The sequence below is a fragment of the Hyla sarda genome, chromosome 1 (assembly GCF_029499605.1).
Source record: "Hyla sarda isolate aHylSar1 chromosome 1, aHylSar1.hap1, whole genome shotgun sequence".
Taxonomy (NCBI): Eukaryota; Metazoa; Chordata; class Amphibia; order Anura; family Hylidae; genus Hyla; species Hyla sarda.
In genome coordinates, this window is record NC_079189.1 from 300,753,466 (window position 1) to 300,781,401 (window position 27,936).

Below are 27,936 nucleotides of genomic sequence, written 5' to 3' on the forward strand. Positions count from 1 at the left end.
GTTTACTCTCCTACGTAAGGTATGGGTGAAGTTTAGGTCCCTTCTCCAGTATACCACTTATGTTACATATTCTCCTCTTTGGCATAATCCTAATCTGTCTGAACTTCGCGCTCTCCCTGATTCTTCCCTTTGGTCCCCTCGGGGGGTTCTAGACCTATCTCAGTTGTATACCTGCCTATCCATTGACTATCAAGGAGAAGTGGGAAGCAGATATTGGTCCTCTTTCAGATGAGCAGTGGGCTCAGGTGGTGTCTATGACTCCAAGACTGGTTGTGTCGGAGGCTCATCATCTCTCCCAGATGTTTTTATTACATAGAGTGTACCGGACCCCTGCTTTTATCCACAGAATTGGAGTAGGGCTGGGCTCCTGTTGTCCTCATTGTTCTCTACCTGATGCCCATCTGTTACATATGATGTGGGAATGTACACATCTTACGCAATTCTGGAGGGAGGTGTTACATTTAATTAGGCGGATCTATGGTATCCTGCTTCCTCCTCCTGCTTTGTGCGCTGGACCGCATAGAGGATCCGGATGGGGATAACGGGGTATATTTGGGTATTTGTAGGATTCTTTATCAGGGGTATAATACAACCTCATTCTGAAGCTGAAGATACCTATAAAAGGAATTTCCAGGAAAGCTATAACGTTCCTTCATGTCCGAGAAGGATCGGAAGATCTGACCCTCCCCAAGCAAGTGGATCACAAATTTGACTCCATGAGAACCCCAGAAACTGGCCTCTTGTAACCCATGTAGATGAGGTAATTGTACATTTCCCCACAAGGGTGCCCTAGGAGATACCAGAGGCTGTGGAAATTTACTCGACACCACGGACCATACTTTAGCTATAGTTTGAATGGGAATAAGAAAGGAAGAGCGAGAGTGATACCTGTAGAGAGTATTAGTAAGAGCTTTATAGGAACCCATAATTGCTCCAGCCAAGGCCGTCGCCGAGTTCGACAAATCCAGATTGATCCACCATGCTGAATAGACCACTTGGGAGTCAAGAAAATAGTTGCAGCTAAACCGCCATGCCGCTTAGGAGCCTAGAGGCAGCTAAACCTCCATGGGGCAGCTAAACCGCCATGCCGCTTAGGAGCCTGGAGAAGAGCCCGACCAAGTCTGGGAGGTTTTCCCTCCCAGTAGAAGGATCCCAGAGAACCACATAATGTATTAAAATTTTTCCTAGGGAGGGATCATGGGAGCTAAATGAAAAAGATAAAGTGAGGACCAGGCCTTGAACCACTCCACAGTGGAGCATAAAAGCAGCTCCAAGTTCAGGGACAGATAGTCCATCAGGGAAGCAGTTATCTCCACCCCTAAGTATCTAAAACAGGAAACCACCTGCACCCCTGCCGTAAGAGAGGATTGGGACTCCAGACAAAAGTGCCATTAGGGAGGACTTAGCCCAGTTGACACCCCCAAGCCCGAAATCGAACTAAACCGATCAAGTAGGTCAATAAGGGACAGGAGAGAACCCCCAGCATCCGCTAAATACACCAGTGTGTCATCTGCATAAAGGGAAACCTTCTCTACAATAGACCCCCTGGGGATACCACAGACAGCAGTGTCCCTACGGATGGCTGTTGCCAAAGGCTCCATCGCCAGCACAAAAAGGAAGGGAGATAGCGGGCACCCCTGCCTCGTCCCACGACCCAGGAGAAAAGGAGCAAAAACATCCAAGTTAGTGCGAACGTGGGCCCTAGGACTATCATATAGCAAGCGAACCCAAGCACAAAATCGTGGACAAAACCCAAACGAACCCAGTACCTCCCCCAGATAGGACCACAGCACAGAGTCAAAGGCATTGTAAATATCCAGACTAACCACCACATCTGTAGGAAAGCCCTCCTCTACAGCTGCTATGTTGAGCTGCAGACGCTTCACATTCATATCAGTAGCCCTACCCAGCATAAACCCAGTTTGGTCAGGATGAATGATAGCCTTAATGACCCCATACAGGAGAGTGGCCAGCACACTAGACAAGATCTTAATATCAACATTCAAAAGGGAAATAGGTCTATAAGAATCAGACAGCAATGGGTCCTTTCCAGGCTTGGGGAGCACAACAATCAACGCCTCCCTCATTGTGTCTGGAAGAGCATCTGCAGCAGCTATTGAGTGAAACAATTTAAGGAGTATAGGGGCCACTCACTCCTCATTCATCCTATACCAATCACCTATCATCCCATCTAAACCTGGGCAGATTTATATCTAAAATAATTGGCAAAGATCACACACTAAAACCACTTCTAGTACTTGGACATATACAAAGACTCACTGTAATATTTAAACCACCTCCCCAATATTATAAAAGGTCCCCCTTGCGTGGGCATAATGGCTCTGATCCATCAAAGAATGAGTCCGATTTACCAGCAAAATATTGATTAAAAGGATCACATTGTGCATTCTGGTCTATTCATCAAGTAGATGCACATGGACACAGCCATCCATATAATGTTAAAGAAAATGTCATTATGCTAATTAATGCACCTTCTTCCATTGCTTCACTGTCCAATTCTGATGCTCACATGCCCATTTTAGGCGGATTCACAAAAGAACAGGGCTCAGCATTAGGGCACTATAGCCATCCCTCAGCTACGCAGCAAGCTGCAATGTACTATATTTCTATCCTAGCCAACATTAACTTTTTCAGCATTTTGTGCTCCAGTAGCTCTTCTGGGGAATCTGAGCAGGCAAGCTAGCCTTCAAGAAGCATCCCTAGTCAGTACAGTAAAAGGTGAGGGTCATCTTTTCTAGAAAACACAAAATGACAACCATAGGTTAGTCACAGTCTTATATGGATACTTGCTGAGTAGTTAAAAAAAATGTGAGGCAGATTACTGCAAAGATCCTATTAGATGGTGCTCAAGTACAAGGCTCAACAATTGTGCACATATGTTGGCCAAAAGGGTTGCTGAATCATGTGTGTATTCCTTTGCTTACACAATTTATCAGCTGTACATCCCCTTTTAGACAGGGAGATGTGTGGTCGACAAACAAGGTTTTTTTTTTACCTTTCAAAAGAAATTATCACTGGCCCTAATTCAACAAGGTGATTTTAGCATGTTTAATAACTGCCCATTATAATAAGGCACTTAGACATAGGCCTTAATCCCTAAAGAGCTGTAGGCACTACCTGTACTAGTGGAGAATACCTCTATAAAAGGCATCAAAAATAATCGGTCCCTTTTTTCTGTCAAAATATAAATGAGCGCAACCAGTTTATCATCACAGTTGTCAGATACATACAGGTAGGGGAATAAGCTTCAACCGAAATCCTCCCTAAAATATAACTTTTACTGCCAATTTTAAAAGCGTTCTATGTATGCAAAACATATGCCACTTTTTTATATGTTTATCTGGTTATGTATGTGGTATGTCAGGTGACCAAAATAATAACGGTACAGGTATAAAATGGGACACAACCCTATTTTATCCCAATGCATACCTTACAAACATATAACAATATGCTACATTCACCTTTCCCCCCCCCCCATCAGATTTATACAGTATCCAATAAAAGGTCTTGTCAGAAGTTGATAAAACCCCCACTATTAGCTAAAACAAAAGGGTGTCTCAGTAGCCAGAGTGTCTCAGTACCCAGATCGCCACATAAAAAAAAAAAATGAAATTTCTGAAATTACAAGTTCATTAAAACTGTGAAAAAAAAAAATAATGTATAAATAAGAATTGTTCATAGACAATACAATACTCTGTTGGCAGAGGTCCCATCTCCCACTTACTTTCCAGCTTACATCTTCTTCATCGGACCCATTGTGGATGTAAACAACATCAAAGAAAAAATAAGGGCACTGCAGCATTTTCTGTAGAAAGAAACAACAAATATTATAGTTGAAGTGTATGAGTCCACAATGGAGATACAATACTTTGAACACAAGCAGCCAATATAAGAGTTTTTACTTAGTGTGAACTACTTTACCTTCATAGTCTCTGTCAGAGCGAGTGACGGCTGGGAGGCTGGACGGCTGTAGATCAAGATTATCCTCACTACATATGGAGGGGGAATAGTCTGCACATTATCAGTAACTGGAAATTCTGTTCTCTGTTGTCTGCATAAATAAAGTAGACTATGTCACCGTCATTAAAAGATAATCCAGCCCTCCACACTCTGAACCTTAAGATAGCAATTTCATAGGCCTATCCCCCCAAAAAATGTATTCTTACTGCTGGTCCAGCCAAAAAACTTTTGACATATCAAAAGCTTTGATCGGTCTGAGTCTGAGAGTAAAGATCTCCCACTGATCATCAGAATGAGTGGGTAGAAGTGTCCCTGCTCGCAGAGATCAATGTCCTGCTTGAATGGACGGCCCCCTTAAAAAAAATGGAGCGAGTCGGGGGGGGGGGGGGTGGGGGGGGTGAAGAACGCTGATGTGCGCTTGTTCTTATGACTGGTGGTGGTTTTGGTGCTGAGACTCTAAATCAAAACGTTTGACATGTCAAACCCCCCCTTTTTTTTTTTTAAAATGACAGGGACACTTTAAAGTTGTACTCCGGTGGTTAAGAAGCTAGAGCAGGGGGAGAGAGAGGACATACACAGCTCCTCATCTCTCCTCCCCTGCTCTGTCTTCTGAGGACGCAGGTCTGCACTGAAAGAAGACAGAGAAGATAAGAGTGTTATGTGGAGTGGAGGATAACAAAGTGCACGGGCTGGGGATGTATAGACTGCAGGGGAATAAATCTCGGACTGGGGATGATTTCTGTGTGTGAAGGGGGGGGGGGGGGGACTCCTGAATGACACATGCTGGGAGTTGTAGTCCCTGTTATGTGTGTGTATGCTAGTGTTTACAAACCAGTGTGCCTCCAGCTGTTGCAAAACTATAACTCCCAGCATGCCTGGACAGCCTTTGGGCATGGTGGGAGTTGTAGTTTTGCAACAGCTGGAGGCACACTGGTTTGGAAACACTGTCCTAGCCTATTCAGCATACACATCATGTTACACCAGTGTTTCCAAACCAGTGTGCCTCCAGCTGTTGCAAAACTACTACTATCAGCATTCCTGGACAGCCTTTGGGCATGCTGGGAGTTGTAGTTTTGCAACAGCTGGAGGCACACTGGTTTGGAAACACTGGTGTAACATGATGTGTATGCTGAATAGGCTAGGACAGTGTTTACAAACCAGTGTGCCTCCAGCTGTTGCAAAACTACAACTCTCAGCATGCCCAAAGGCTGTCCGGGAATGCTGGTAGTAGTAGTTTTGCAACACCTGGAGGCACCATGGTTGGGAAACACTGGTGTATGTCCTATAGAGGTGTGGTGAATTACAACCCCCAGGAGACTATAGAGGCAGCATGCTGGTGTTATACCACAGACTGAAGACTCCTGAATGACACATGCTGGAAGTTGTAGTCCCTTTTGTGTGTGTATGCCAGTGTATCCCAACCAGGGCTGATTATATTAGTGTACTGTGTATAAGGGGGCCGACCTAGGAAAATAGTAGGGTGGGTAAAGGGTGGAACAAAAAAAATAAAAAAATAAAAAGGAGCTGCCCCAAACCAGCAAGGCTTGTGGCATGCTGGGATTTGTAGTTTTCACCACAGCAAGAAACAGGAAATAGAAGCAAACACAGGAAAACAAAGTGGGGGATAAAAAGACAACAAAGAAATAGAAATAGAGTTGCCTAAACAACAAGAATAGAAATGAAACAAAACAAATAGGGTAAGTCAAAAACGGAAAAACACGTTGACCACCAGAGTATCCCTTTAATGTCTTTCTTTTTAGCCAGACCAAGAGTAAGAATACATGTTTTTTTCAGTAGTTTGCTAGTAAAAAGGTTACTAAATTTACCTTAGAAGATTTACCCACTTTTGGCTGTGTGCAAACACACTTTTATTGGGGCTCATTTTGAGATGTAAAGTCTGCACTGAATTTAATGCGAACAGGGCTGTCAGTTTACATGTAGTTTCATTTTGCAATCATACTTATTACAGACATAAAACACAGGATAAAAGTACTGAAGACTTATTTGAACTATCCTTCTCACATTTTTTTGGTGGGGACATCAACATCCCAAATAATGTCTTCTCTGCAAATTTGTATATCAGCATTTTCTGAAGCAAATCACTAAATAAATAATTTAAAAGAACAGTCCAAATGGCAGAAAATCACATCTGAAAGAGTTTCAAAAAGACTCTGTGCACATAACCTTTATCTTTCTGATAAATATATGCTGCAGAATACAAAGAGAAATCCAATGTATATCCCTATATTTCTGTCATGTATTTCACCTAGCAATTAATTCCTCAGAGTTTTGGATGCAGATTAGCCCCATTTAATAGGGCTGACATATTTTCTGAATAAATTACATATCCACAATCAACACTTATGTAAGTGCTGCAGTTCAGTGTACACTACCGAGAGTATTAAAAACAGTGGGATACATATTGCATGTGTTTTTCACAAAGCCTTATGCATACAATGAGTATATCTTTTCTACAGATTTTAACATGGCATGTCCCTTCACACTGATGCTATCTAATCTGTGTTGGCAGAGTCAGACTGTGTTAGGACACACTCTAGTGACAGAATGAGAGAATGCTAATGCTTATTTGTCAATCAGGTTTCTCATTACATTTCCAGAGTAACTGCCCAAAAGAAAAGATGACCCAGCACTGTTATTTTATGGGGAATATGTCGTTACTATGGCAGGGGAGCAAATAGGTCTTCTCTAATCCCTTAGAAACTGAGATACTGCAGGAAACCTTACAGTGAAAATGGACCCATTGATCCTCCCAAGTTAGAACATGATATTCAATGTTTCATTAAAATAAGATTTTATAGTATAAAGGGCAACGCACTTTGATCCCGAACTAGACTCTTCATCAGGCATCTGACGATTTACTTTCTGGTAAGAATTAAATCTGCTTTTTTTTTTTTTTGTTTTCTGACCTACAGGCTTCACTGGGTATGCACTTGTTTTCCCTTTTTTTGCATAGAGTTCTCTAATCTCTTAAGGGGACAGACCAATTTTCACATTTGCGATTTTTTTTTTTTTCTCTTACACTTTGAATAGGGGGCGGTTTACACAGTGCACTTTATGGTAACAATGACATGTTCACTTTATTCTGTTGGTCAATATGATGATATATTATTTTCTATTATCTATTATAAAATGTACTATTTTTTTATTTATTTTTTTATAAATAAAAGGCCAAACTTGCCCCATTTCTGTCCCCTATAACTTTTTACTTTTTTAACTGTTTGTGTGTCGTGATCTGTATTTTTATCGGCACCATTTTTGTTTTTTATGATGCTTTTAGATCACTTTTTAGTCATTTTTTTTCTGATATTTGAAGTGACCAAACATCAGCATTTCTGGTGTGTTTGTGGTATTTTATTATGTTTCCACTGTTCAATGCAGAATCATCAAGCAGCAGGAGTTTGGTAAGTGGGACCTTTGCCGCCATTTTATCTCATTTGACCCCTGTAATGGGTATACCAGAGAAGTCATTTTTGGCGCAGTGCTCGGCATTGATCATGGGGTCTAAAAAGTTAATGGCAGGCAGCTTATGCACTCGCTTCATAGTCACTTAACGTTCCAGGGCCTACATGTACACCCTGATGCCTTAAGGCCTTGATGTCTCAGTGTTGTCTACGGGTTTGACCTTTATAACTCTGCTGCAAACCTGTAGCTGACCAATTAATAATAAATCTAACTTCAAATTCATTATACATTTTTTTTATAAATTATAATCTCAGTTATTATTATAACTTACATTATGTTAAAAAGTCCTTCCAGGTCTGAACAACGAATTAAGGAAACGTATATACAACTAAAGTTAGTTTTTGTCACATCAGCAGTGCCTGACAGACCCCACTGACTTATATAATGTGGTTAGGTGGGTTCGCTTAAGGTGCATTATTTTGACTGGAAAAACCGTAGTCAGAATCTTTGTCAAGAAAGGCAGCCTCCCATGCAGAAATTAAAACTGTCTTTCTTATTCTAACTTATTATAATAAAAATGACATACCAAGATGGCTGCATGTGCAAGTGAATCTTTCCAGAGTTTATTGCTCTGAGACAGACAAAACAGCAGTCTGGCAGATATGATACCTTTTAATGGCATACAAAAATAAAACAAATGAAGTTACATGATGAGCTTTCAAACCAACTAAAGATTTTTTTTTCTTACATGGTATGACTCAGTGGGAATAGAGTGGCTGTGGAATGGAATTTATTAGCCCTTTTAGGTTACGTTCACACGTACGCAGATTTGATGCGCAGGATTTTCTGCTGCAGATTTCAATGTAAACTAAATGACTGAGCACAGCTTCTAATCTGCAGTTACAAATCCTGAATTCAAATCTGCTCAGGATCCTGCATGTGTGAACGTACTCATAAGGTACGTTCACATGTACAGGAACCTGCGCAGATTTGATGTGCAGGATTTTCTGCTGCAGATTTCAATGCAGACTAAATGACTGAAAACAGCCTCTTATCTGCAGTTACAAATCCTGCTAAATTTGATGCGCAGGATTTGTAACTGCAGAATATCCTGCACATTAAATGATCATCCTGTACGTGTGAACGTAGCCTTAATCAGAATACAGTTTCAGTCTTTTTAAGGTGTTTGTTTAGTGACAAATTCAAAATTTTCCAGTACTTTTTGCATTAATGGGGTTGTCAAACCTTGTGTTTTCTGCTCCCTTAATCGCTCCTTCCACTCCATTTCCTGGTTTGGTGTGTGGCGGGACATTCAAATCGCACAAAACTTGTTTTGCAGACAGTGTTGGAGCGATGGAGAGAACTTTCTTTGGTGTGAGCTCTCCTGCTCGCCAACCTTCTGTGTGTGATAAGTAAGGATGTCCCGATACCATTTTTTTTTTTAAGACCGAGTACCGATACTTTAATTCTAGTACTCGCCGATACCAAGTATGAGTACTTTTATTTTAAAGGGAATCTGACAGCAGGGTGACCCGGTTTGTGGCGCTGTTTACCGTGCTGATATGTGGGTCCTTGTTGTGTACAATGGAGGCGGCTGCTGTAGTATGAGCCAAGATTTCTCTCTTCTCCATTGGACAGAACAGGGAATTTGCATTGGCGGTGAAACCGATGACCATATGGTGAGCAGCGGCAGAAGCCGGGTCACCTGCACGATCTATCTATAGATTCAAGTTAGTGCAGGTGACTCTGCTCTAACATTGCCTTTAATAGTAGGTAGTATCCCCTTGCAGACATTAGCAGCAGCCCCCTGGCAGTCATTAGTAGCAGCCTCCCCTGTAGACAGCTGCCCCCCTGTAGACATAAGTAGCAGCCCCCCTGTAGACCACAGCCCCCCTTTAGACAGTGGGTCCCCATTTAAACAGCAGCAGGCTCCCCCTTTAGACAGCAGCAGACTCCCCCCAGTTTAGACAGCAGCAGGCACCCCCCCGTTTAGACAGCAGCAGCCCCCCCCCCTCTTAGACAGCAGGGCCCCTGTTTAGACAGCAGCAGGGCCCCCCCCCCTTTAGACAGCAGCAGGGCCCCCCCCCCCCCTTTAGACAGCAGCAGGGCCCCCCCCCCCCTTTAGACAGCAGCAGGGCCCCCCCCCCTTTAGACAGCAGCAGGGCCCCCCCCCCCCTTTAGACAGCAGCAGGGCCCCCCCCCCCTTTAGACAGCAGCAGCCCCCCCCCCTTTAGACAGCAGCAGCCCCCCCCTTTAGACAGCAGCAGGGCCCCCCCCCTTTAGACAGCAGCAGGGCCCCCCCCCCCCCCTTTAGACAGCAGCAGGGCCCCCCCCCCCCCTTTAGACAGCAGCAGGGCCCCCCGTTTATACATTAGTAGCAGCCGCCTCCTTGCAGGCAGCTCACCTCCTGTGTCGGGTGTTGGTGCTGCCCCGTTCTCCCGTCCTCTGGTCCGCATCATGGCGTCCTATGGAGGAGCATGTGACATATACGTCACTCTGCTTCCTCCGTAGCGTTACGCTGGGTGCAGGGGAGGAGGCGGAGTGACGTGTGTGTCACATGCTCCTCCGAGGAACACTATGATGCGGACGGGAGGATGGAAGAACAGGCCAGCAGAGCGGCACCAGGTATCGGGCATGGTATTGGGGACATTAAACGAGTCCCCAATACCATGCAAATGGCTAGTATCGGCCCCGATACCAGTATAGGGACATCCCTAGTGATAAGCTTATCACATACACCTCCAGAGACAGTACACAAGTCCTGGAGTCATCTGTGAGACTCTTGTCACACACAGAAGATGGCTTACAGTATCTTACTTAATTTACATTGTTTACATTACATGTAGTGATGAGTGATTAAACCACTGATGAAAATGTAAAGGATACTGAATGATTCACAGACGTTTGTCTCCAGATCATAAAGACAACTGCAGACTTCCCGGGGGTCTGAAGTAAATCCAGAGAGCTTGAAAATATCAAATTTTAGAAACTGTTAAGCAACAAAAATCAGGACATTTCATATGAAGCATCATTTTTAAAAATCAGGACATTTCATAGGAAGCATCATTTTTAAAAATCAGGACATTTCATATGAATATCATTTTTACTCTGGTACCCTGTACAGTCACTAATTTAGTTGTGTTAGACAAAATACTACAGTACTATGGTTAGACAAAAAATATTAAGCAATATATTATTATAATCATTGAAAAGGAATTCTTATCTTTGTAAATCTTAATTATACTGGATTCAAAAAGAGGTTCCAATGAACAAACAAAAAAATAAATAAAAATACTCCAGTTTTACCAAAGGAATATTGGTATGGTAGACTTTTGACACTCAAGTGGTTTACAGCTTCAAGTCTCCTGGAGCCACATGATATTGTAGTAAAATAGAACATCTATGGAGTGGAGTATTGTGACATCATGGTTCCGCCCCCATGTGACGTCACGCTCCGCCCCCTCAATGCAAGCTTATGGGAGGGGGCGTCAAGCCCCCTCCCATAGGCTTGCATTGAGGGGGCGGAGCGTGATGTCACAATACTCCGGCCCCGTGATTGGCAGTCATCAGACCTGCAGCAAACATGCTCCAGGGGCTGATGGTAACGGGGTGCTGCATGAAAGATCACAGGGGTCCCCAGCGGCGGGACCTCCGCGATCAGGCATCTTATCCCCTATCCTTTGTATAGGGGATAAGATGTCTTAGCGCCGGAGTACCCCTTTAAGGCCGGCTTCAAAATTCAGAATTTCTGGCCTGACAAAATCCGTCTGGAGATTCTGAGTGAGATTGAATATGTCAGTGGTAGGACCGCACAGATATTGCTGTCCCCATAGACTGCAATGTCTGCAGAGCGGAAATCATCCAGAACACACAAGTTCAATGTTCTGGTGGAATTTTTAAAAGGGCACTTTCCAGGCAGAAAGTCCGCCTCAAAAACTTTGCAGTGTCTACTGTGTACCAGAATCCCATTGCCAGCAATAGGACTATGCTGCTCCAAAATATCAGAGTGGAATTTCAAAACTGAATTCTACACGGAAATTCCGTAGTGTGAAGCCAACCTAAAAATACAACTATATATTAGTAAGTGCTTTCATTTTGAGTTAGAAAATCTAAGGTTTTTTTCTCCCTTACTTCTGGATAACCCTTTTAACAGAACAGAGAAACAGCTTGGACACAATAGCTGTTTCCCTATTATAATATTTACAAAATGGAATAAAAAAAAAATCTGGTAAAAACATGGGATTTGGCAAGTATAGTTCAGAAAAATCCAGCTCGCTCCACCAATACGCCCCCGACACGGATCCGCACCCAGCCCGGTGCACATGGATTCAAACAAGAAGAGGAGATGATCCAGCGTGGGTCAATAGAAATCCAGACTTTATTAGAACTCACAGTAAAAGCAGTAAAAGCAACCAGCAGATCAGACGCGTTTCAGGCGCATGCGCCCTTCGTCAGTGATGTCATCCATCTGCACAGGTGTCAGTTAAATACCGACCAGGTAGTGGGTGGAGAGTTAACCACCAATTAAACTACACTTGGACCGCTGACAACAGTGCAGAGGAGGATACTAATACAAAACATGGACAAAATGTTAGTAAAAGTACAAGAAGCTAAAAACAATACACTAATATGCAATTTTGCACAAATGGCTTGTACAACATAGGAGAATAACAGGCTGGTTGCTTTTACTGCTTTTACTGTGAGTTCTAATAAAGTCTGGATTTCTATTGACCCACGCTGGATCATCTCCTCTTCTTGTTTAAAAACATGGGATACATTTTAGTATCACATATTATCCTTTATATTGTCTGAGGCCATGTTCATTCACACAGTTCTTTTGGTCCCGTCTTTTTCATGCAAAAAGGACGGCCATTTTTGGTTGCTGTCTTTTGCTTTAAAACTGCCCATCTTTTTCTAAAATAACAGCTGTTAAAGGGGTTCTCCATTGCCCTGTCTTCTGGAGCTCCGCTCGCAGCGTCCGGAAGTTTATTACTCCGGACGCTGTGTGCGGGCTTCAGTGTTTGAGGCCGCCCCCTCGTAACGTCACGCCCGCCCCCTCAACTAAAGTCTATGGGAATGGGGCACGACCACTGTCACGCCCCCTCCCCAGAGACTTTCGTTGAGGGGGGCGGGTGTGACGTCACGAGGGGGCGGCCTTGAACAAGGAAGCCCGCACACAGCGTCCGGAGTAATAAACTGCCGAACACTGTAAGCGGAGCTCCGGAAGACAGGGCAGTGGAGAACCCCTTTAAATCACACAGTGTAGGAAAATGTGCATTCCAGCGTTTTTCCATTGAGTTTCACTGAACTCAATAACTGGAAATAGTCCATATTTTGTAACTCAAAGGCCAAGAAACTACAGTTTTTGGTAGAAAAGACCGGTGAAAAACAATGTGAGAACATAGCCAAACATTGGCCTTACTTGCTTTCCCTTACCCACATAGCTTCATTATTTGCAACCACAAGCGCAAATTCATGTCTCTTGTCAATCTTATGCTTGGTACGTACAAACATCTCTATCATCTTTTGTGAAGAGTTAAGGGCATTGGTTTTGGCACTGGAAAAAAGGAACACGGTATACATTAAAGTGCCCAGGTCACATCTAAATCATATGTTTCAATAGAAAACATACCCATTGAATGATTCCAGCTTCTGAGAAGACATTTCTTCTGACAAATCCAGACAAATAATCTAAAAAGATAAGCAGAAGAAATGCAGACAGTTTATAGGATGACGTGACAGTGACAAACAATTCTAAGCAGAACAATGTTAGTATATCGGCATATCCCCGTTTCTCCTCCACCATTGCCCAGTTCAGGCTTCCCTCAATAAATAAAAGCTAACTGTGATAGACATGTTCCTACCATACCTTGAGGTGGCCTTATGCATTAATATGGGGATGTTGGGGGGGAAAAGAAAGATTAGGCATATTTTAATTCAACTGCCAGACACCTCTATCAGCTATCTCTTTGTTGACAGCACATGCTCAGTCAAACCATGTATGTATTTGTATGAAGAGGTCATTAGGAATACCTAATGTCTGACCGCTATTAAAAGTGTGAGGCCAGCTTTACAATGCACAACTAGGCTGCTTATGAACCTTCTTGAGAAGAATCCATACAAGCAAGCACAGGTGTTATTTTCATCTCTTTAAAACTTGTAGTACATGGGGTGAAATTTGTTATTTGCGTTGGAAATTGCAAACCATGTTCATTTAACAACCAATCACAGCTCAGCTTTAATTTTACCAGAGCTTGTTAAGATATGAAAGCTGAGCTGTGATTGGTTGTATTAGACAAAACCGGACAGTTTAGGTTTTAGGCAGATTGATAAATCTGGGCCATAGAGTTACATAGAGAAAGGATCAGTGGAGCAGTTGCCCATAGCAACCAGATTGCTTTTGAAAAATTTAAGAAGCAATCTGGTTGCTATGGGTAACTGTACCACTCTTCCTCTACACAGGTTTAAAAAAATATCCCCTAAATAGTGTAAATTTGGGGTCTAGTGTCTGCTATAGTACACACCACTTTTTCTGGGCAGTTCACCCTTGGAGTTTTGACTTGAAATTCCACAGGGGGCGGAGGGACACAACTTGGGGAAGCAGAGACTGGTTGAGAAGGATCGTCTGCCTGTGCCGCTTCACCCTCTCCCTCACTTCGGCTGCCCACTACAGGCTGTGGTGGCACTCCTCTATCTTCAGCACCCTCTGGGTTAGAACGTGTCCGGGGTCTCTGTTCCAGTGTTCTTTCGCCGTCTTCTGCGGGTTCTGAGGTATCCATGTTGCATATCTCTTCTGTAGGGCTATCCAGCTTTATTGAGGGAAATTCAGCCAATAATGGATATCAAGCAAATAGGATATTGAACCTATAATATGATGATAAATGTATTAACACATTATGTAATCTTCAAAATATATTCTCATATTGCCTCATGAATCTTTTATCTTTTAATCTCTTAAAGGGGTACTCCGGTGAAAACATTTTTTCTTTTAAATCAACTAGTGGCAGAAAAATAAACATATTTGTAAATTAATCCTTTCTGTCCTTATTAGCTGCTGAATACTACAGAGGAAATTCTTTTTTTTTTTTTTAATGCTCTCTGATGACATCACGACCACAGTTCTCTCTGCTGACGTTATTATAACAATAATAACGCTTTATTTATTGTTGTCCTTAGTGGGATTTGAACCCAAGTCCCCAGCACTGCAAGGAAGCAGTGATAACTACAGAGCCACCATGCTGCCCTTAGCATACATCTGCTATGCATGGTTGCTAAAATGGACAGAGATGTCAGCAGAGAGCACGGTGTTCGTGATGTCATCAGTGTTCCAAAAAGAAAGGAATTTCCTCTGTAGCATTCAGCAGCTAATAAGTACTGGAAGGATTAAGATTTTTTTAATTGAAGTAATTTACAAATATGTTTAACTTTCTGCCACCAGTTGATTTAAAAGAAAAAAGGTTATCACCGGAGGATGCAGGGTTTTTCCATTTTTGCATTTTCATTTTTTCCTCATCACGTTCTAAAAATCATAACGCTTTCAATTTTGCACCTAAAATTCCATATTATGGCTTATTTTTTGCGCCACCAATTCTACTCTGCAGTGACAGTCATTTTACTAAAATATCCAAGGCGAAGCAGAAAAAAAATCATTGTGCGACAAAATTGAAGAAAAAATGCTTCCGTTTCTACGCAGTACAATTTTCGGTAAAAATGACACCTTCTATTTATTCTGTAGGTCTATATGGTTAAAATGATACCCTACTTATATAGGTTTGATTTTATCGTACTTCTGGAAATAATCATAACTACATGCACGAAAATGAATATGTTTAAAATTGTCATCTTCTGACTACTATAACTTTTTTTTTTTTTTTTCCCATGAACGGGGTGGTATGAGGGCTCATTTTGCGCCGTGATCTGAAGTTTTTATCGGTACCATTTTTATTTTGATCGGACTTTTTGATTGCTTTTTATTCATTTGTTTTATGGTCTAAAAAGTGAACAAAAATACGCTATTTTGGACTTCGGAATTTTTTTGCGCGTACGCCATTGACCGTGCGGTTTAATTAATTATATATTTTTATGGTTCAGACATTTACGCACACGGCGATACCACATATGTTTGTTTTTATTTGTATTTACACACTTTTTTTTAAATGGGGGGGTGATTCTGATTTTTATTAGGGAAGGGGTTAAATCACATTTATTAACTTTTTTATGCAGTGTTATAGCCCCCTCTAGGGGCTGTAACACTGCATATACTAATTGCAGGCATTGTTCAATACATTGCCATAGGAATGCATTGATCAGTGTTTTCTGAGCTTGATTGCTCAAGCCTGGATTTCAGGCTTGGAGAAATCAAATGCCGATCGGACAGCCGAGAAGAAGGTAAGACACTTCCTGCTGTCCTCTCAGCTGTTCGGGACGACGCAATTTTACCGCGGCGGTCCCGAACAGCTCTGCTGAGCTAACCGGCAGTGTATTCTCCCGTTTTAGACACTTTGATTGTGGTGTCTTGATTGTGGTGTCTAAAGGGTTAATACCAGACATCAGCCTGATCGGCGATGTCCGGTATTAGCCGCACAGATACGACCCCACAGATACGAAGCGCGCTCAGAAGCGGTTTCACAGATCGGGAGCCGGCCACAGGACATAAATATACGTCCGTGGTCGTTAAGGGGTTAAGGATGGTAACCACAATGGGGGGAATTTATCAAGTAGTTGGACAGGTTTTTTTTATTTATTTTTGTCACATTTGTCTTGTGCAGTCACTTTTAGCGCGACAAACCTAATTGATCATTAACAAAAGTTTTCTATTTTAGTTGATCATTTAGTCAGGATAATGCAGTGGAATCAAATTCACTATCTGGGAATTTGCCATTTTTCTAGAGCCGCAAACATAAGTAAGCCCGGACCACACTTAGAAAAAAAGGAGCTGTGACTGGAAGAGATTTTAGTTATGCAAAAGTTATCAAAGACCGTCCGCTACTATGGTAACTTTGGAGCAAAGACGCCAAAAACACTGCAAATTAATAATTAAAAAATCTGTCTACATGAATAGCTTTCCACCAGGAGAATTTATAAATACCCCTCAATGTGATGCGGGCAGATTGGATTGTATAGTGAGTTGGGATGTTCCGATACCAATACTGGACATTTGCACAAAATTGATCGCAGCATCTAAAAATCCTATGATTAACTGCCGGTGTGAGGTGTTTTTTTGCACCCCCGTAGATCCATGCGTCTGCTCCTCCCCCAGTTCTCCGAACATTTCCGAAGCTAGAGCTGGGGGAGGGCAGAGCAAGGGGAGGAAGGAGGTTCACTCCCCCTCCCTCATCTCCCCTCCCTGAGCTCGGCTGGACGCAGATCTCTACAGCACGCCCCCTCCCTGAGGACATAGATCGCCCCGGCAGGTCCCCTCCCTCATCTCCCAGAGCTGAGGACGTAGAGCAGTGCTCCCAATGAGCTCTATGTGTAAAGGGGGACATACTGTACGGGCTAAAGGGGGACATTTAGCCTGTACAGTATGTCCCCCTTTAGCCCCTCAGGGAGGGGGCGTGCCGTAGAGATCTGCGTCCAGCCGAGCTCAGGGAGGGGAGATGAGGGAGGGGGTGTGAACCTCCTTCCTCCCCTTGCTCTGCCCTCCCCCAGCACTAGCTTCGGAAATGTTCGGAGAACTGGGGTAGGAGCGGACGCATGGATCTACGGGGGCGCAAAAAAACACCTCACACCGGCTAGCTCAGGGATGCTGATCGGGATCACCGCAGTGAAATCACAGTGTTCCGATCAGCTGTCAGGATGGCCGGGGGTCCCTTACCGTGCCCCAGTGCCCTCCTATAGTTACTCCTTTACTGCAGCCATCCATGGCAGGCATTAGTAAAGTAGTGCCAATAACACTGATCAATGCTATGCTATGATCAGTGTCTGCAATATACAGATTTCATGAAATACTACCCTATGGGGACTAAAAAAATAAATAAAAAAATACTAAATGTGAATTAACCCCTTCCCTAATAAGTTTGAAATTTTTTTTTTTTTTTTTTTAAAAGAACACCCCTTTTCCTCATAAAAAAAAAAAACTGTCACATGACATTGAAAAAGGTATTGGTAATTGGTATTGGCAAGTACTTAAAAAAAAAATTATCATTTCTCGTACTCGGTCTTAAAAAATGGTATCAGGACATCCCTAATAGTGAGCCACTAACTCCATTGTATGATGACCCTGCCAGGGAACAACTGTGCAGCAACCATAAGCGCTGGGTGAGGAACCGAGGGCTCTGGTGCACACTTGGTTAATAAAGATGGCTACCAGACAGATGCTGTTGCATTTACTACAATGATGGTGCAGAGGGCGGTAGAAAAAGGGGTGACACCAGGTTAGCTCCTGATGATAAGACGTGTCAGAGACTTTACAACCTGTCTTCTAGAAGACTGTCTGAATCCTAGATCTATAAGGAATGAAAGCGATGCTTGGTTGCTATGGGGATTTCTCTTAGTTACGCATGTCTCCAAGTTCCTGGTCCACATTTTTCTTTTTCAATAAGGTTATAGGATAAAACTGCTGGAACTGTACTGCTCTGCATCTATTCACCTATGTCAGTGGTCTCCAAACTGTGCACCCTGCAGCTGTTGCAAAAACTACAACTCCCAGAATGCCCGGACAGCGGTTGGCTGTTTGGCCATTCTGGGAGTTGTAGTTTTTGCAACAGCTGGAGGGTGCACAGTTTGGAGACCACTGGCCTATATAGATAATAAACACCCTGAGAGGAAGGCAGGTCAACCTATCTATGTAAAGAAGCCAAACCACATGAGCCCCGACCTGCACACAAAGCATCTATTGCTATCATCTCATCCGAGCTCTCGGCAGTCACCTGCGCTCCACACTGACCCTCGGGCTCACCTTACGGCAGCCGCTGTTTTCCCCAGCCTCTCTGCTCCTTCACCATTTGATACAAGAGGCAGAAGTGCCTGACCAGGAAGTGCCGGCGAGGAGCGGGGAATTGTGGGAATTGTAGTTTTCTGTGTGGTGCCTTGACGTGCGCGCTTACTCGCTCTATTTCATAGACTAGGCATACTTACTCCGAGGCAGTTCATGGCGTATGAGGAATAACTCCTATTCTGTTTCAGTGCGGTTTACAATTTCTGGTAAATGTGTGTGAATATAGTCTTACAGCTTCAGGGACGAACTGTGCAGGAAACTTACATTTGCGGTTTTCATTTTTTCCTCCTCACCTTCTTAGGGTGCGTTCACACTGAGTAATTCAAGAGGAATTTACTCGAGTAATTCCTCTTGAATTCTCCTCTCCATATTAATGCCCATCTCCTCTGTCCATTGACTTTAATGCTATTTCTGCTGTCCTGTTCACACTGCGGAAATTCTGCTAGCGGAATTCCAACGCTGATTTCCGTTCCATGCTTGAAGAATGAACATGTTCATTCTTCAAGCGGAATCCGCTAGCAGAAATCAATTGAAGTCAATGTTAAAAAAAAATTCCGCCCGACATCGTTTTCACGTGGAATTTGCGGGCAATTTGTGTGCAATTTGCGTGGAATTCGCACACAATTTGCACGGAAATGGCTGAAAAACCCTTCACTTCTTTCTCCCCCATGTCTGCGCGCAAGTCCGCGCAAATTGTGCGTGAATTTTGCACGAAAAATAAATAAATTTCATCCCGTATATTTTTCAGCGTGAATTACTCTTCATTTACTCCGTGTGAACGCACCCTAAGGCAATGTTCACATCACGGATGTGGAATCCAGCAGACAAATTCTGCTCAGAAATCCTGTTTCAGTAGAGTCCTATTGTTTTCAATTGGATTCAGTTGCGTTGTGTACACGGTGGAATTTCCGCAGCAGAAACATCTGGCGCTAAAATTCCTATTGACCTCAATTTATGCAAAATTTGCTCGGAAATGCATTGCTGTCTATAGAGACGTGTATTTCTAGTGCCAGCTATAGAGCCGTGTGAACATACTTTAGATATTCTCTACTTTCTTCTTCCATCCACAAAGCCATATGAGGGCTTGTTTTTTGCTGGACCATTTTGTACTTTGCATGGATACCCTTCATTTTACCATAGAATGTTTAACAAAACCATAAAATAATTGTGAGGTAAAATTAAAATGCAATTTTGCTAATTGTTTTAGTGACGTTCACAGTGCAGTAATGTTTTTGTCAGGTCTGTATAATCGCGACGATGCCCAGATTGTATAGGTTTTGTTTTGTTGTACTACTTTTTAAAAATGAAATAAATCAGCATTTTTTAAACTCTATGAAGGAGATTTATCATTATTTTCAAACATACAACCTTGATAAATAAATCACATGTAAGCAAACCCGGGAAACCCGTTTACAAAAGCATTTTTTAAAGCAGAAATTTTTCCCTTATGTTAATTGCCGAAGTTCTTTATTTACCCTTTATTACCAGTAGTGTTGCTAGAGAGTGCCGGGCGGGGGGGATTGTGCCGCATCGGGTGACACCCTGACTGGCCTGTCTAGCAATAAATACCTGCACTCCAACAACTCATCCACCCTCCTCAGAAATAAAAAAAATATTAAAAACATACTATACTGCACCATTTTTGTTTAATTTTGAGCCCGCATTTTGTGACGTTGGTGGGCGGAGTCTTGCGTCGCTACACTGAGGCTGGAGTTTACATCAGGAAGGAAGACAGCGCAGCACCAACAGGCACATAAACAATAGTGAAGCCACAAAGAAAACGGCTCGGTACGTTACCCACCCTAAAATGTGCAGGAAGCTGTATTACTATGGATGTTTCTTTTTTTTTTAAGGGAAAATTTTGGTGCCACATATGGGGGTTATTTACGTAGTCTGTAAAAATTCTTTGTGCCTTATTCTATTTAACACAACATTAATTTTAAAATGTAGTGGGTGCACCAGCATGTACGTGTCCTAAAATTTATAGTTATTAGTTATAATTAATTTTTTATATAATTAATATTAATGTAGTAGCTTTGTTTTATGATGCAGAACAAGAACAGTTGTTATAGTGGGTGTTAATGTCCTTTTTTGCAGATGTATGCACTTTCTGTAAGGCTGCATTCACATCTCATTTTGTACATACGGGTGATTGATGTAACTATAAACTGTATGGGGGGGGGGGGGGAAAGCGATGCGGACAAAAAAAAAATGGGGGGCCAAATGCAGCGCCCTGAACCCCTAATAGGGCCTGGGTCACACTGAAAAATTGCGGCGGACCCTTGGGGACCTATTAGGGGGGGGGGGGGGGGAATTTTTAAAACTTTTATTTTATTTTTTACCCTACCTTTCCCTGGGCTGTATTCTTTCCCTGATCTATGGGGGGCTTCTTTCCTTCTGTGGGGGCTCTGATCTCAGCAGAGGGGGGTCCTGGTCTTCCTCCAGCAGCTCTGACCGCTGATTGAACCCAGCCAGCCGCGGGAGCTGCAGGAGGATGCGGTTAACCCCTCCCCTGCCGGCTGCTATTGGCTGGACGATAGCAGCGATCCTGGGGGGGGGGGTGACGAAATCGCCTCCTCCCCATAGATACAGGAGGTGATCGGGGGTGTATCCTACACTCCCGATCACATTGTATCTCCGGGTCTGCGGGTCACCAGTGACCCGCATCACCGGAATCGCAGCGATTCACAAGTGTGAATTCGCTTGCGTTTTTTTGCGATCGCCGACATGGGGGGTCTAATGACCCCCCTGGGCGTTTGCACGGGATGCCTGCTGAATGATTTCAGCAGGCATCCCGGTCCGATCCCCGCCTGGCGGGGACCGGAATTGTCCATGACGTACGCGTACGTCATGGGTCCTTAAGTACCAGGGTGTCATGACGTACGCGTACGTCAAGGGTCCTTAAGGGGTTAATGCCTAAAATGATAGTGGTCAGATGTGCAAAAACCCATTTCCTTAAGGTGAAAATGGGCTTGGTCCTTAACCCCTTAAGGACATAGCGTATTTCCGTTTTTTCACTTTTGTTTTTTCCTCCTTACATTTTAAAGATCATAACCCTTTCAATTTTGCACCTAAAAATCCATATGATGGCTTATTTTTTGCGCCACCAATTCAACTTTGTAATGACATTAGTCATTTTAGCCACAAATTATATGGCCAAACAGAAAAAAAAATCATTGTGCGACAAAATGGAAGAAAAAACGCCATTTTGTAACTTTTGGGGGCTTCCGTTTCTATGCAGTACATTTTTCGGTAAAAAAGACACCTTATCATTATTCTGTAGGTCCATACGATTAAAATGATACCCTACTTATATAGGTTTGATTTTGTCGCACTTCTGAAAAAAATCATAACTACATGCAGGAAAATGTATACGTTTAAAATTGTCATCTTCTGACCCCTATAACTTTGACCCAAGGTAAATATTAGGTGTTTTGTTTGGACAATCAGAGAATCACTACTGGATCTTATTGGCCACTGGTAAAAAGATGATGGATGATGACATCATTAGTATATGGATATAAAAAGGGCTCATTTCCCCTTGACACTCAATGCTGTCAGTAATCTCCTTGATAAAGCCATGTGAGTGCTTTCCCAATACATACTTAACAATGAGTCCTCATAGAATGTACCTCTAAACACTTATTAGTGAGCGATATTAGCCAGTGAGTCCAGACCTGCGGCGCACAGCAGGTACTGGTCAGTGTGCAAAAGTGACTGGGTTACATAAACATGGAATGAAATAGACAGTTTTCATCACGGTTTATGTCACCTTAGTGGTGATTTTTTATTAAAGTGGTCATCACCAAATACTAACTAGTGCTGTCAGCTACAGAGTTGTCTAGAGGAGTGAGACGGTTGTCGTTTGAGAAGGGCTATATAGATTGCTGTAGCATTCCACATACTTATATAGTAGGCAAGTAATACTACACTCCATGGGGGACATATAACATTTCCAGTGTATAATAGAAGTTTTTTACCCCTCTGCCTGTTTAAATTTGGCGCAGCTGCGTTAAATTTATCATTCTTGTGCAGCTACTTTCTTGAATTGCGTTTAAATTTAGAATTCTCAGAGCATAAATTTACCCCGCAGCTCTATTTAGTAGGAGCTCTGTCTGCAGCGTATCTGCACCTAAACAGTAAGTGTGTCCTCGTTATTAGTTTTAGAATTTTTTTCCTTCATTATGTAGAGCTTTAATCTCACAATAATACCACTTTTTGCACCCAATTATAACACATCAATTATACCAATGTCCTTATTCTTCATTTAACATCTGTGACACCCCTGTGCAAATCACCTCAAATGTACATGGTGCACTCTACCTTATGGGCCTTGTTGTACGCCCGCAGAGCACTTTGCGCCCACATATGTGGTATTTCCGTACTCTGGCTAAATTGTGTCCCAAAAAATGGGTATTTTTTTTCCCCCATTTACCTCTTGTGAAAATGTAAAGTATGCGGCAACACCTGCATGTCAGTGTAAATCATTTTATTTTTATACACTAACATACTGGTGTAGACTCCAACTGTTCCTTTTCATAATGGGTAAAAGGAGAAAAAGCCCCCCAAAATCTGTAAGGCAATTTCTCCCGAGTACGGCGATACCCCATATGTGACCCTAAAATGTTGCCTTGAAATACGACAGGTCTCCAAAGTGAGAGCGCCATGCGCATTTGAGGCCTAAATTAGGGTTTTGCATAGGGGTGAACATAGGGGTATTCTATGCCAGTGTTTCCCAAACAGGGTGCCTCCAGCTGTTGCAAAACTCCCAACATGCCTGGACAGTCAATGGCTGTTCGGCAATACTGGGAGTTGTTGTTTTGCAACAGCTGGAGGCTCCATTTTGGAAACAGTGCCGTACCAGATGTTGTTCATATTTATTGGGGAGGGGAGGGGGCTGTGTAGCGGTATGTGTATATATAGTGTTTTTTACTTATTTTATTTAAGTGTAGTGTAGTGTTTTTAGGGTTCAGTCACACGGGCGGGGGTTGACAGTGAGTTTGCTGCATCTCAATTTTGCAGCACTCCCTGTAAACCTCCGCCCATGTGAGTGTACCCTGTCCATTCACATTGGAGGGAGGGGGGGGGGGGACATCCAGCTGTTGCAAAACTACAACTCCGAGCATGCCCTTTGCTGTCCGTGCATGCTGGGAGTTGTAGTTTTGCAACAGCTGGAGGCACACTGGTTGCGAAACACGGAAACAGACTCAGTGTTTCACAACCAGTGTGCCTTCAGCTGTTGCAAAAACTTCAAATCTCAGCATGCAGTGACAGCAGAAGGACATGCTGGAACTTGTAGTTATGCAACAGCTGGAGGCATACTGCTACAACTCCCAGCATGCCCTTTGGCAGTCCGTGCATGCTGAGGGTTGTAGTTATGCAACAGCTGAAGGCACACTGGTTTCAAAACACTTGAAAGTTTTTTACTTAACTTAGTGTTTCCAAACCAGTGTGCCTCCAGCTGTTGCACAACTTCAATTCCCAGCATGCATGGTCTGTCAGTACATGCTGGGCGTTATAGTTTGGAGGCACAGCTGGAGGCACACGGGTTGGGAAAAAGAGTTAGGAAACGAACAATGTTTCCCAACTAGTGTGCCTCCAGCTGTTGCAAAACTATAATTCCCAGCATGGCCAGACATGCTGGAAGTTGTATTTCGGCAATATCTGAAGGGTCAGATGTTGACGAACTACAACTCCCAGCATGCTTGGGCAGTCTGGGCATGCTGGGAGTTGTAGTTTTGCAACAGCTGGAGGTCCACAGTTTGTAGACCACTGTATAATGGTCTCCAATCTGTTGTCTTCCAGATGTTACAGAACTACAACTCCCAGCATGCCTCGACAGAGTGGGCATGCTGAGATTTGTAATTTTGGAACATCTGGAAGAGCACAGATTGGAGACCATTATACAGTGGTCTCCAAACTGTGGCCCTCCAGATGTTGCAAAACTACAACTCCCAGCATGCCCAGATGGTCACATGGTAAGATGGCTGGCTATCAGTGATAGCCACCATCTTACCAGGCGCTGGGGAAAAGTATAACGGAAAGCAGTAAATTTTAAAAATAAAAGGACAATGATCTACAGTGTTAAGTGTATTTTAATGTGGCGGAGCTTGTTCAATGAAGTAAGCTATCAAACATTTCCTATGTAAATGTATTAAATTGTTGGATCATAAAATACCAATATACAAGTGATCTAATGAATAACTGAACTGTAAACAAATATTCTATGTGCAAATTATTTTAAAAGTGCTTTGGAATAACCAAGGAGTAAAAAGCAATATAAAGCAAACCAAATGAGGAATTGAGATAGGAAAGTTATAACATTCTGGTGGTTCCTTAGTAGAACTTTCCTTCAGAAATAGAAAGGATTGCTACGTGCAGTTAAAGTTGGCTTATATTTATGGGGAAAAAGACGCACGTGCGTCAAAATTTTTGGTGCAAAGGAAAAGAACGCAGGTAATAAATCCATGTGTACTATAGATGTTACTCCAAGGTACCCTGATTCAGCCATATCTGGACGACATGCTCTACCAAAACGTGCGCAAAAAATGGGAAAAAAAAGCACTTGCGCAAAACTCCCAGCATGCCTGGACAGTCAACGGCTGTCCGACAATACTGGGAGTTGTTGTTTTGCAACAGCTGGAGGCTCCGTTCTGGAAACAGTGGCGTACCAGACGTTTTTCATTTTTATTGGGGAGGGGAGGGGGGCTGTGTAGGGGTATGTGTATATGTAGTGTGTTTTACTTTTTATTTTATTTTTTGGTAGTGTAGTGTAGTGTTTTTAGGGTACAGTCGCACGGGCGGGGGTTCACAGTAGTTTCTCGCTGGCAGTTTGAGCTGCAGCAGAAAGTTTGCGGCAGCTCAAACTTGCAGCCAGATACTTACTGTAAACCTCCGCCCATGTGAGTGTACCCTGTACGTTCACATTGGGGGGGGGGGGGACATCCAGCTGTTGCATAACTACAACTGCCAGCATGCCCGTTGGCTGTCGGTGACTGCTGAGAGTTGTAGTTTTGCAACAACTGTAGGCACACTGGTTATGTATCACTGAGTTTGTGACCTAATTCAGTGTTTCACAACCAGTGTGCCTCCAGCTGTTGCAAAACTACAACTCCCAGCATGTACGGTGCATGGTGTACATTGACTGCTGAGAGTTGGAGTTTGCAACAGCTGGAGGCACACCGGTCGTGAAACACTGAGTTAGGTAAAAAAAAAAAAACTCTTAAGTTTCACAACCAGTGTGCCTTCAGCTGTTGCAAAACTACAACTCTCAGCAGTCACCGACAGCCAACGGGCATGCTGGGAGTTGTTGTAGTTATGCAACCACCAGATGCACCACTACAACTCCCAGCATGCACTTTAGCTGTTTGTGCAAGCTGGGAGTTGTAGTTATACAACAGCTGAAGGTACACTTTTCCATAGAAAAAATGTGCCTCCAGCTGTTGCAAAACCATAAGTCCCAGCATGCCCATAAGGGAATGCTGGGAGTTGTGGTGGTCTGCCTCCTGCTGTTGCATAACTACAGCTCCCAGCATGCCCTTTTTGCATGCTGGGAGCTGTTGCTAAGCAACAGCAGGAGGCTGTCACTCACCTCCAACGATCCAGCCGCATGAGGTCAGTCCCTCGCCGCCGCTGCTGCTCCTGGGGCCCCGATCCCAACATTGACGCCGGGGATCGGGGTCCCCAGCACCCGGGGTGCACGTCCCACACCCGCTCATGTCCTCCGGAAGAGGGGCGGAGCGGGTGCGGGAGTGACACCCGCAGCAGGCGCCCTGATTGGTCGGCCGGTAATCCGGCCGACGAATCAGTGCGATCGTGCGATCGTGAGGTGGCACCAGTGCCACCTCACCCCTGCAGCCTGTAATTCCGGGTCACCGGGTCACTGGAGACCCGATTGACCCGGAATCGCCGCAGATCGCTGGACTGAATTGTCCAGCGATCTGCGGCGATCGCCGGCATGGGGGGGGGGGCATAATGACCCCCCTGGGCGATATGCCGGGATGCCTGCTGAACGATCTCAGCAGGCATCCGGCTCCGGTCCCCAACCGGCTAGCGGTGGGGACCGTAATGGGTACGCCCTCGGTCCTTAAGGACTCGGAATGCAGGGCGTATCCATACGCCCTATGTCCTGAAGAGGTTAAGGCAAGTGACCAACAAATATACTGACCAAAAGGTTGGCTTGGTTAGGGATCTGTCTATTCAGTGTCATCAGTGTTATGTGATTGGGTTAGTGTTATTAATCATGTGGTATTGTTTCTCACCTTTTACTTTATATTTTTGATTAAAAGTTATGTCTTATTAGAACACATACTGTTATAGAGGTTTTTGTTACCCCTCCTGCCGGGGTTAGTTTAATCTTTTTTGATGACAATACAGGGTTTTATTGGAAAAGGGGCATTATTCTTTTTCTTTACACTTCATACATATATTGAACAACCTTTTATTATTTTATTTTTCACTTTTTCAGGTTATGCTATGCTGCAATACATTTGTACTGCAGCACAGTATAACCTGATCTGCTGCAGACACTACAGACTATGCGATCCAGGCTTCCGTAGCAGGCAGACAGGAGGTCATCATCTGACCTCCTGCTGCCATAGCAAGCAACGGCAACCCCTGATGGTATCACGGCGCCACCTTTGGTGAACAGGGGGAGCCCGCTCCCCCTGTCAACACCATAGATGCTGTGATCCGGATTGATCACAGCATCTATGGGGTTAATGCTGCCGGGACTGGCACCCCCGGCAGCTGCGGCGGGACCCCGGCTGTGATTGACAGCCGGATCCCGCCACCGATCTCCTGCGTTGCCTGCGGCAGTGCAGGAGATCGCTAGGATGTATCCATATGTCCCAGCGTGCGAACAAGTTGGGTGCTGGGAAGTAGGGATCGACCGATATCTTTTTTTAGGGCCGATACGATAATCGGTGGAGGTTAGGGCCGATAGCCGATAACTTATACCGATATTCCGGTATAAGTTATCGGCTATTTATCCCCCCGCGAGGGTGAACCGGTCCGGGCTGTCCTTCTCCGGGGGTGCTCTTCTCCACTCCGGGCAGGCTCCGGCCTAGTAACGCAGCATAGACGCCGCTGCGCAGTGATGTCCGTGCGCAGCAACGCATCTGACGTCACAGCGTAGCAGTGTCTATGCAGCGTACTAGGCCGGAGCCTGCCCGGAGTGGAGAAGAGCACCCCCGGAGAAGAAGGACAGCCCGGACCGGTTCACCCTCCACTCGGAATGCCGCCGGACACTACAGGAAGGATGGATGGCCCGGACCACCCCCATTACGGGTAAGTTTAATTTTTTTTTATTGACTCGGAGGGTGGGGGAGGGGCCCGACCGGTATAGCGGTATGGGCAAAAATCCATACCGTGGGAGAAAAAAAACGGTATCCGGTTCATACTGGTATACCGGCCAGCACTACGGTGGGGGGTGCGACGCAGTGCGGTGGGTCTGGGGGGGGGCGATCGCGGTCCGGCAGGTTGGGGGGTGGGCGGTTGCGGTGCGGTGGGGGCGGTGCGGGGGGCATTATCGGCAAGGTAATTGCCGATACCGATAATGCCCAAGATCGTGATTATCGGCCATACCGATAATC

General features: G+C 44.0%; 2 protein-coding genes across 10 annotated transcripts in view; one reads left to right on the forward strand and one right to left on the reverse strand.

Annotated features, from left to right (window-relative positions):
* The window catches only part of BABAM1 (BRISC and BRCA1 A complex member 1), a 47,545-nt gene that overhangs the window by 5,919 nt on the left and 13,690 nt on the right, over positions 1–27,936 (reverse strand). Inside the window, exons 1-8 of one of the 6 annotated variants that reach the window (XM_056518104.1) lie at positions 18,305–18,441; positions 13,929–14,268; positions 13,037–13,095; positions 12,841–12,961; positions 10,291–10,369; positions 7,736–7,760; positions 3,943–4,072; positions 3,746–3,826 (exon numbers count right to left, since the gene is read on the reverse strand). In XM_056518104.1, coding sequence (XP_056374079.1) covers positions 3,746–3,826; positions 3,943–4,072; positions 7,736–7,760; positions 10,291–10,369; positions 12,841–12,961; positions 13,037–13,095; positions 13,929–14,183 — 750 coding nt within the window. In that variant the 5' untranslated portion in view covers positions 14,184–14,268; positions 18,305–18,441. Of the gene's footprint in view, positions 1–3,745; positions 3,827–3,942; positions 4,073–7,735; positions 7,761–10,290; positions 10,370–12,840; positions 12,962–13,036; positions 13,096–13,928; positions 14,269–17,820; positions 17,845–18,223; positions 18,442–27,936 lie in introns of those variants that run through there. The other 5 variants (XM_056518107.1, XM_056518106.1, XM_056518105.1 and 2 more) reach the window with 5 other exon arrangements.
* LOC130269369 (colorectal mutant cancer protein-like) overlaps positions 18,411–27,936 on the forward strand; it is an 80,347-nt gene continuing 70,821 nt past the window's right edge. For 2 of the 4 annotated variants that reach the window (XM_056518102.1, XM_056518100.1), the window contains exon 1: positions 18,411–18,549. The gene's annotated coding sequence lies outside the window, so the exon portion shown is untranslated. Of the gene's footprint in view, positions 18,556–27,936 lie in introns of all 4 variants that reach the window. The other 2 variants (XM_056518103.1, XM_056518101.1) reach the window with 2 other exon arrangements.